The sequence below is a fragment of the Solanum dulcamara genome, chromosome 12, assembly GCF_947179165.1.
Source record: "Solanum dulcamara chromosome 12, daSolDulc1.2, whole genome shotgun sequence".
In the NCBI taxonomy this organism is placed as follows: Eukaryota; Viridiplantae; Streptophyta; class Magnoliopsida; order Solanales; family Solanaceae; genus Solanum; species Solanum dulcamara.
Genome location: NC_077248.1, coordinates 16,033,557 through 16,043,178, shown reverse-complemented (window position 1 = coordinate 16,043,178; position 9,622 = coordinate 16,033,557). Strand labels below are relative to the sequence as shown.

The 9,622-nt window shown below is 34.7% G+C and overlaps 1 protein-coding gene and 1 pseudogene across 1 annotated transcript; one reads left to right on the top strand and one right to left on the bottom strand.

Moving 5' to 3' along the window:
• Positions 1–284: 284 nt before the first annotated feature.
• Positions 285–2,371, bottom strand: LOC129875636 (uncharacterized). Its single transcript, XM_055950923.1, has 5 exons — positions 2,168–2,371; positions 1,988–2,112; positions 1,804–1,931; positions 1,311–1,708; positions 285–542 (listed from the first exon to the last, which is right to left on the bottom strand). Exons 1-5 carry the CDS (start codon positions 2,369–2,371, stop codon positions 285–287), a joined length of 1,113 nt encoding a protein of 370 aa, XP_055806898.1.
• Positions 2,372–3,931: 1,560 nt separating this feature from the next.
• Positions 3,932–6,282, top strand: LOC129875635 (uncharacterized; annotated as a pseudogene).
• The last annotated feature ends 3,340 nt before the right edge of the window (positions 6,283–9,622 follow it).

The window sequence follows — 9,622 nt, the reverse complement described above, 5'->3', positions numbered from 1 at the left end:
AACTGGAAAATAGGCCAAGATTTCTGAGCCGCCAATGTAATTACCAATCTGATTGTATCATGCCTCGCAACGGGAGAAAATACTTCTGTATAATCGATCTCGTATTCTTTCTTGTACCCCTTAGCCACTAGACGTGCTTTGTACTTGTCAACTTCACCATTTTCCTTCAACTTTGTTTTGAAGACCCATTTTACTCCAATAGTTTTTTGTCCATTTGGAAGATCAGACAGCTCCCAAGTATCATTTCGTTCAATGGCATTAATTTCATCATCCATTGCTTTTCTCTATTTTTCTTCCTTCACGGCACTCTCGAAAGACGTAGGATCACAATCTAAAAATAAAGCAAAGTGAGTAATTGGATCTTCAATTTCAGTTACCATATAATCTTCCATCCAAGCAGGCCTTCTTCTAATATGCCCAACAGGCCGAGTTGTTTCTTTATTTTCTACAGCAACTGTTGCTGAAGTTGTTGAATTTTTTGATGTGCAAGCTGCTGAAAATTTCTCTAGTTCAACGTCACTATCATAGAGTACTTGGGTAAGCTGCTATCCATTCCAATCCCAAGTGTTCTTCTCATCAAAAACAACATCCCTACTGATGATAATCTTCCTTGTTAATGGATTGAACAATTTATATGCTTTGGAAAATTCACTTACACCAAGAAAAACACATTTTCCAGCCTTGTCATCAAGTTTTTTCCTCTTCTCGTTTGCGACATGAGCATATACAATGCATCCAAAAATTCTAAAATGATCTACTATTGGTTTTCTACCATTCCATGCCTCCTCTGGTGTGATATTTTGAACAGAAAAAGTTGAGCTTCTGTTTAAAATATGAATACTCCAATTTACTGCCTCGGGCTAGAAAGTTTTTGGAACTCTTCCTCTTGCCAGCAAACTTCTCACCATGTTGAGGATGGTTCTATTTTTTCTCTCCGATACACCATTCTGATGTGGTGTATACACAGTTGTAAGCTCTCTCTGAATCCCATGATCTATACAAAAACCTTCAAATTCTTTCGAACAATATTCTCCACCACGATCTGTTCAGAGAGTCTTGATATTTTTTTCTGCTTTATTTTCCACATGAACTTTGAAGCTTTTAAATGTTGAAAAAACTTCAGATTTCTCCTGCAAAAAATAAACCCAAGTTTTTCTTGAAAAGTCATCGATAAAAGTGATTAAATATCTTTTACTGTCATTGGATGTTGGGTTTATTGGACCACGAAGATCTGAATGCACAAGCTCCAACACATCCTTTGTTCTCCATGACTTTCCTTTAGGAAATTGAGAGCGAGGCTATTTGCTAACAACACATTTTTCACAGATTTTGGAAGGAGCAGTAATTTGAGGAAGCCATGTGACCATGTTTTTCTGGTGAAGTGTCTTCAATCCTCTAAAACTCAAATGACCATAACGAAAATGCCACAACCATGAGGAATCCTTGACTTCAGCCATCAAACAAGATTGAATATCATCAATCTTTAGCGAAAATAATCTATTGGAGCTTATTTGAACTACTGCAATAGCTCCTCTCACGGGATCATAAATTTCACGCTCACCCTTCTTAATAGTGATGACATAATCCTTCTCTTGCAATTGACCAGCACTCAGTAAGTTGCTTTTCAAGTCGGGAACATACAACACATTAGAGATTGTTTCAACAAAACCATTCTTGATTTTAATCTTGATATCACATTTTCCCATCACTTCAATAGTAGAACAATTACCAAATGCCACAGTGGAATGGAAATTTTTATTTAGAGATGAAAAAGAAATTTACTTCCACACATGTGGTTACTACATCCGATATCTATATACCAAATATCCGACTCATGTTTTATTCCACCTTGGACAGCCATTAACAAAGTTTCTACTTCTTTATTTTCGACAAAGTTGGCACTTTCTTCCTTTTCTTTATCATTAGGCAATCTAGTATAACAATCTGATGCATAATGACCAAATCTGTGACATATATAGCATTCTACCTTGGATTTGTCATGGTCTCGACTGCCTTTGCCTTGAAATTGATCAGTGTTGCCTTTGAAATTTCTGTTGAACTATCCTCCACGATCTCCTCTTTCTCTTGCTCCGCCTCTACCTCTACCCCTTCCTCTATAGTTATTGGAATGAGTATTAGTAGAAGACTTCAATGCTTGCTCCTATACCGTGGAATCTTTGTTCATCTTCTGTTCATGAACCAGTAAAGAACTTTGCAATTCATCAAGAGATAGTGCATCTATATATTTTGACTCTTCGATTGAGCAGACCACATAATTATATTTTGGTGTCAGCGAGCGCAAAATCTTCTCCACAATGGCAACATCGTCTATCTTCTCACCGTGGAAACGCATTTTGTTGGTGATTTCCATTGTTCTAGCACAATAATTGGTGATAGATTCTCCTTCCTTCATCTCTAGTGTTTCAAAATTCTTTCTCAAAGCTTGAAGTTATGCACGCTTCACCCTTGTAGAGCCTTGATACTTCTTCTTCATGGAATCCCAAATATCTTTGGAAGTTTCTTTGCAAAGAATTGTTTTCAAGATGGGACGATCAACTGCCTCAAAGAGATAGTTCTTTGCTTTCAGGTCTTTTAGCTTTCTAGCTTTGAGTTCTTCTTTTTGTGAATTTGTCAAAGTTGTACCAGTTGTTGGCTGCTAAATTTCATTTTTGATGACCTGTCAATACTCCTTGGACTGCATGAAATTTTCCATTAACATGCTCCGATGATCATAGTGACCATCAAAGCGAGAAATGGCTGCTTGCATAAAGTTTTCTGAAGCGATGGGCTCACATGTTGTTTCTCTCACAAAACCTAGCTCTGATACCACTGAAGGAAACTTAAAAAGGAGAGAAATAAAAGATACGTAAGAAGAGAAAGTAATTTGCTGGAAACACTTAATTCTTTTTTTCATTACTTCAAGCCAATATATGGGCAAATACTTAACAGAAATAATCCATTTAAACAGGACACATATCAGTCTCATTATCAATTTACTCCTAAAAAATAGAGTACATGATTCCTAAACTAAGCATAACACTTTACTCCACTAATTCCTAAAGACCAGGTCAACTAATAGAAGAAAAGAAAACAAACTAATAATTCAACATTAAACATGGTCAAAATGAAAAATGGCATGCAGTAGTAAGGGCAAAACCACGAAATTTGTATGATGTGCCCGAACAAGAAAATAAAATAGAGGCATATCAACTAATTGACTTGATTGAAAAGGGAGAAGCAAGTCTTCAAGTAGAGTCAGATAATGATATTGTTACAATACAAAGAGAAGACATTGACGGAGTGAGTGTTGAAGGGTTTTTCTCTCAATACCGAGGAAGAAATAAACCTAGAAGTTATAAATGAATCTGATTGTGAAAATGGAGATGACTTCACTAATTTTTCGACAGATGAAGAATATCTCTCTGAAGATGAACATGAAGCAAACGAAGATAATGATTGGTTGTGATTTTCATCTAGTCTACAAGAAAATTTGCTTGCTACAGTCACTTCTTTTAAAAGATTTAGCTTATCCCATCTAGATGCATCTTAATCACCATGTTGGGTGTTGAAAGTAATGCTATTTGAACTATTTTTTGGACATCTAGTGTAGCTCCATTTTATGGATTTTTTTTGCCTAATTATATCATAAAAATTATAATATTGTGATAGTGTATGTTGATGTGCTCAATTATTTCAATCTTTCAAATGAGGTAACTATAACGTGAAATAACTACTTTCGTTGGTTATTTATAAAATTATATTTTTGTGTCAAACGACACATAAATAACTTGTTAATATCTTATCTTTGCTGTATAATTTTGTTTATTTCTCTCAGTTTTTAAGCATATCTTGTCTATTTTCTAACATTTTATTTTTTATTTCTATTATAGATCAATAGTACAATTCTTTTTAACATGTGTTTCAGCCTGTCATGACGACAAATGTGTATGTTTCTGAGAATACTGAAAATACTGATGTCGTTTTATATCCCGAATCAGGTAAACTAATCATTCGCTAAATATTATCTTTTAAATTTTTTTAGCTTTTATATGTTTTGCTTGCTGTAGATCTATATTTTCATATATTTTTCAGGACAAAAGAGAAAGGGAAGGGGAAAGACGACAGGGCTTTGAAATCAAAAGAAACGCAAAAACATTGATAATGACAAGTTGAGTATGATTATTCTACCAAATCAAAGAGTTGTAGTAGGTCCTGGAGCTAACACCTTTGTTACCGAAATTTCTGTGAAAGTTTTCCAGCATGCTAGGCATGATGTAAAGAATTGGAAGAAAGTTTCTGATCTAACAAAAGATAGAATCGTTGGGCGATAATTTACTTTTATTTCTCCTAAAATATTTGATCTAGCCTATAAAAAGTCAAGTACTTATGACATCATCAATCCCATTCAGTGTCCCACAATTGTTTGGATTCACATAGTACATCAATGTTATAGCCCAAAACACAATCACTTAAATGCAAGGACACCCGAAACTATTTCTATCGGATGCAATTATCACTCTATTATATCCCTCGTACCAAATCTATGATCAATGACAAATGAATTCATTACTCAACTGAGTATGCTGCATACAAATTTGCCATCAGACACCCCTAGCTTCTCCCCTTTAATGAATGTATCTAATGGTAGTGAAGTAAAACTTAGAGATGGGCCATAAAAATGAGGAAAGACACTTGCGTCATTAAAAGCTTCATAAACCAACCCATCCTCAAGCTTTTTAGCATCAATGTGCAGCAAAAACAAATCATCCTTAACATTCAAGAAGAAGTTCAGCAAAGTTGATTGAACCGGATCGAGCTTACTGAGATGTATAAAGCAGTGGTTCGATCAAGGTCCCCGCTAAAAGTGCTGCGTGTTTTCTGCAGCAATTCCCACTCCTCATCGTACTGATGCGGTAGACGGTAGACGAATTCTTCACTTCTATCATCTACCTCTCACTCAGTCATCTCAAGAACGTTCAAATCTGGATTTCACCGACTTCCAAACTTGGCGACAAGTTACTATGACTTTGATATTGCTCTTCATTCTTACAGATTTTTACTGTATCAATATGATTATTATCGTCATCCTTCTTCTAAAAACTTACATTCATTTTACCACCTACTCTTTTCAAGAATCAAATAAGAATTATTTTATTTTTTAATTAATCGTAGACAATCAAAGTTTTATTTCAAATAAGCTTAGTTAAATTTTGTTGAGTGCAGGACACCTTCCAACTACCAGACACACAACACGTTTGATATACTATCTTTGATCAAGCTAATAAATTGTATCAATATCGTCGTGGCAGGCTCCACGATCATTTCAAGAAATATGCCACAAAAGAGGAGAGCTTGCAGAAAATGCCAGCAAAGGTAAATGAAGTTGAATGGAAATTCTTGGTGGAGTATTTCAGTTCAAATTCTTTTCAGGTAATGAGGAGTACATTAGAATTAAATAAATTTAATAATATTGTTATTTACTTTATTATTTTTATTGATATAATTAAATTAAAAATATTTATGAGTTCAAATTTAATGCAGAAAATGAGTGAAAGAAACAAAGCTAAGAAATACCTCATATTTGCGGCAGAAAATCCTTCCGAACCATATCTTTTAAAAAGGTGATGAAATATTTTTTTTTATTTTTGTGAATTTCAATCATTCCTAATTCAAATTCATAATTTGATTTGTTTTTTTAGAGAGATATAAACACCGAAAAAGAGCCAACTTTTCAGAAACTTTGGGAATTGACTCACATGAAGAACGGACATTGGATTAGCAATGCATCTTCTGAACTAAATGTACATGCATAACTCTTATCTTATTCTTAGAATATAAATTTATTTAAACATTATATTAAAAGCTTGATCTTGCATTATTCTTTGGCAGGATAAGGTGAAAGAAATTGTTACTGAACAAATTCAAAAAAAAATGAAGAGGAAACTGATGTGGATCCTTTTGTAATGCTGCATTTGTGAGAATTATGAGAGAAAAGTCGGGATATTATCGTGGTCAAAGCTCAGGAATTAATCCAAGCAGGAGATCTATGAATGAAATTCAAGAGCAACTACGAGCACAACAAAAACAGACTGAAGAAGAACGTCGTAAACATCAAAGTGTTGAAGACAAGCTAATTGAAGTAACAAAGAAGCTTCAAGAGGAGAAAACAAATCGAGAATTCATGAAAGCCCGTCTAGTGCGTATCAGAAAATGTTAAAAGAGGGCATGAAGGCACTAGTATCCCATATTCAAATTTCTAAGGTATATACTGCTAATGATTAAATTTCTTACTTTTGATCCTAAAAGTATTTTGATTGAACTACCATGTTATTCTTAATAAATTTGTCCTGGTGATTTCGATTTTATAATATAATTTCTCTTTCTTAGTTCAATCATGTTTGAACTTCTTAGTTTTGCTATGTTTAATGGAGTGGCCTTCCTCTGAAATTCTCAAAATTATTACCAATTCAACTGATTCAGAAGTTGCAAGTCCTACAAGTCTTATGGATGACATCGGGATAGGTAAATTTATATCCTTTCTTTCAATGAGGCAGTCCTAAGTCTGACTTTGTAAATAAGTAACACATTTTTGCTTAAAGTACTGCTAGTTAACCAGTCACTACAAATTTATCAATTTATACTTGATCATGTATAAGCTCTTTCACTTGGTGTCCTAATTTTTGATGATGGGAAGTCTATATGCTGTATGCATTCACTATCCCATTTGCCCTCTGTTGGTCTGTTCCTCATGCTCGTCTTATCTTTGCCAAAATCATTTTCATGTAAACTTCGATGGGACTAGTTGTTGGATTTAATTGATAGACTGAATGAGAAATTGAGGGAAAAAGAAGTGGAGAGGAAATGATATGTTCTCTCTTGCTTTATTAAATAAGCTTTGGTCCCACATAGGTGGTGGAAATAAAAAGTCTCCTACTTAAAAGTAGAAGCACTCCTTCATGTTGCTAAAGGGTCAAGAAGAGGGTCTCCCCTCGCGCCGTCATCGTCGCTCGCTCGGCTACGGCTACGGCTACGGCTTCGGATTTGGATTTGGATTTGAATTTGGATTTGGATTTGGATTTGGTCAATTGATATGATTGATTGATAATCTTTTTGGACCAAATTTTCTTTAAATTTTTAATTAATTAATATTATTTATTTATTTAATTAATTAAGTGGAAAAAATCCTGACCCGCGACCCGTTTCTTTCCCGGATTAATTTAAAATTTCCCTCCGTTTTTTCCAACGGATTTTTGAAAGGTTGCAACCTTGTCCGAAAAGTTGCAAACCTTTTCTCAACAGGCAAACTTTTTCCCAACAGGTGCCTTTTCTTAAAATGTATAAATAGTCTATATATATCTGTTAATCTTCAGAATGTTCCATACGAAAATTCTGAAATAACATCTTCTTCTTCTTCTTTCTACACTTCCTAAAATCGTGTGATATACATCCTTCAAGTGGTTCGCAGTCATCAATGATTTGCAGTACCTCTACTTTGGTGAGTAAATCGTTCTATCCTGGAAGGAAAGATTCCAAAACCTCGGGTACTTTGAGGGGAATAATTTCCTTAAGGACACACTGTGCATTCAGTGGGCTCGATTTTGTTTCTACATTAATTTTTCAGATTCTGTGTTTTATTACCTTTAGTTGTTGTTACTGATTTTAATATTTACAATACAGTTTAATAACAATCTTAAGGAAATTATTATTATTGTTTTCTAATCAAACTGTATTCTGTCTTTGGAGACTAAAACCTGTGTGGTTTTCTACTCCGTATGAAATAAATATTTTGATTTGAAGAGTATAAAATCTTCGTTGGAATATTAAAGTTCATACTTGTACAACGATTTGAAAAGTATAAAAACTTTGTCATTGTTTTTGTAAAAGGTCTGATATTCTGAAATATTAAGACAGTTTGTCTATTTATACAGTGAAAAGAAATGGCAAGTGATACTGCTACTACTTCTGCGACTGTTGCTGCAACAAGTCGCACTTCTGTGCCACCGGCAGATAAACCAGAAAACTTTTCTGGAGCCAACTTCAAAGGATGGCAGCAAAGGGTGTTCTTTTGGCTTACCACTCTTGGTATGCAGAAGTTCACTAACGAAGATCCTCCTGTGCCCGCTGCTGATATGCCGGCCAATGAAAAATTTATGATTACTGAGGCATGGACACAGGCAGATTTTCTATGCAAGGGCTACATCCTAAGTGCTTTGGATGATGATTTGTACAATGTCTTTAGTGATGTGAAAACTTCTAAAGAATTATGGGATGCACTTGAGAAGAAGTACAAGACTGAAGACGCATGCTTGAAAAAATTTGTGGTTGCTAAGTTCCTAGACTATAAAATGATAGATAGCAGAACTGTTGGAACCCAAGTTCAAGAACTACAACTTATTTTTCATGACCTTATTGCTGAAGGTATGGTAGTTAATGAAGCATTTCAAGTGGCTGTGATGATAGAAAAATTGTCTCCTTCGTTGACAGATTTCAAAAATTATCTAAAGCACAAGCATAAGGAAATGAAGTTGGAAGATCTTGTGATTCGTCTCAAGATTGAGGAAGATAACAAAACAGCAGAAAAGAAGTTGCGTGGAAATTCAACAATTATGGGAGCGAACATCGTTGAAGATGCTGCTCCAAAGAATAAGAAAAGGAAGCAACCTTTTGGAAAGAATCAGGAGCAGAACAAGAAAAAGTTCAAGGGTAATTTTTATAATTGTGGAAAAGTTGGACACAAAGCTCCAGATTGTCGTCTTCCGAAAAAGGACAAGAGAAAGGGACAAGCTAATATGGTGGAAAATAAAGAAGGTATTGATGATCTGTGTGCAATGCTATCAGAATGCAACCTAGTAGGTAATCCCAAAGAATGGTGGCTTGATTCGGGAGCTACTTCGCATGTGTGTGCAGTCCGAGAAGCCTTCTCTACTTATTCCCCTGCAGCACCTGATGCGACGATCTATATGAGAAATTCTGCAACTGCAAAGATTGAAGGATATGGGAGAGTATTTCTGAAAATGACATCCGGCAAGGTGGTGACGCTGAACAAAGTGTATCATGTTCCAGAAATGCGAAAGAATTTAGTGTCTGCCGGCCTTCTTATCAAGAATGGATTCAAGTGTGTTCTAGTTTCAGACAAAGTAGTTGTCAGTAAGAATGAAATGTATCTAGGAAAAGGCTACCTCACTGAGGGTCTTTTCAAACTAAATGTAATGGTTGTTGATGATAATAAAGTTCAAGCTTCTTCTTACTTACTTGAGTCAAATAATTTATGGCATTCACGTTTAGGACATGTCAATCATAAAACCTTGCGAAAACTGATTAATTTAAATATATTGCCTAACTTTGATCGCAATAAATTAAAATGTCAAGTATGTGTTGAATCTAAGTATGCTAAGCATCCTTATAAATCTATTGAACGGAATTCTAGTCCCTTAGAATTGATTCACACAAACATTTGTGATATGAAGTCTACACCAACTCGTGGTGGAAAGAAGTATTTTATAACTTTTATTGACGATTGCACTCGATATTGTTATGTATATTTGCTTAATAGTAAGGATGAAGCAATTGATGCATTTAAGCAATACAAGAACGAAGTAGAAAATCAATTGAATAAAAAGAT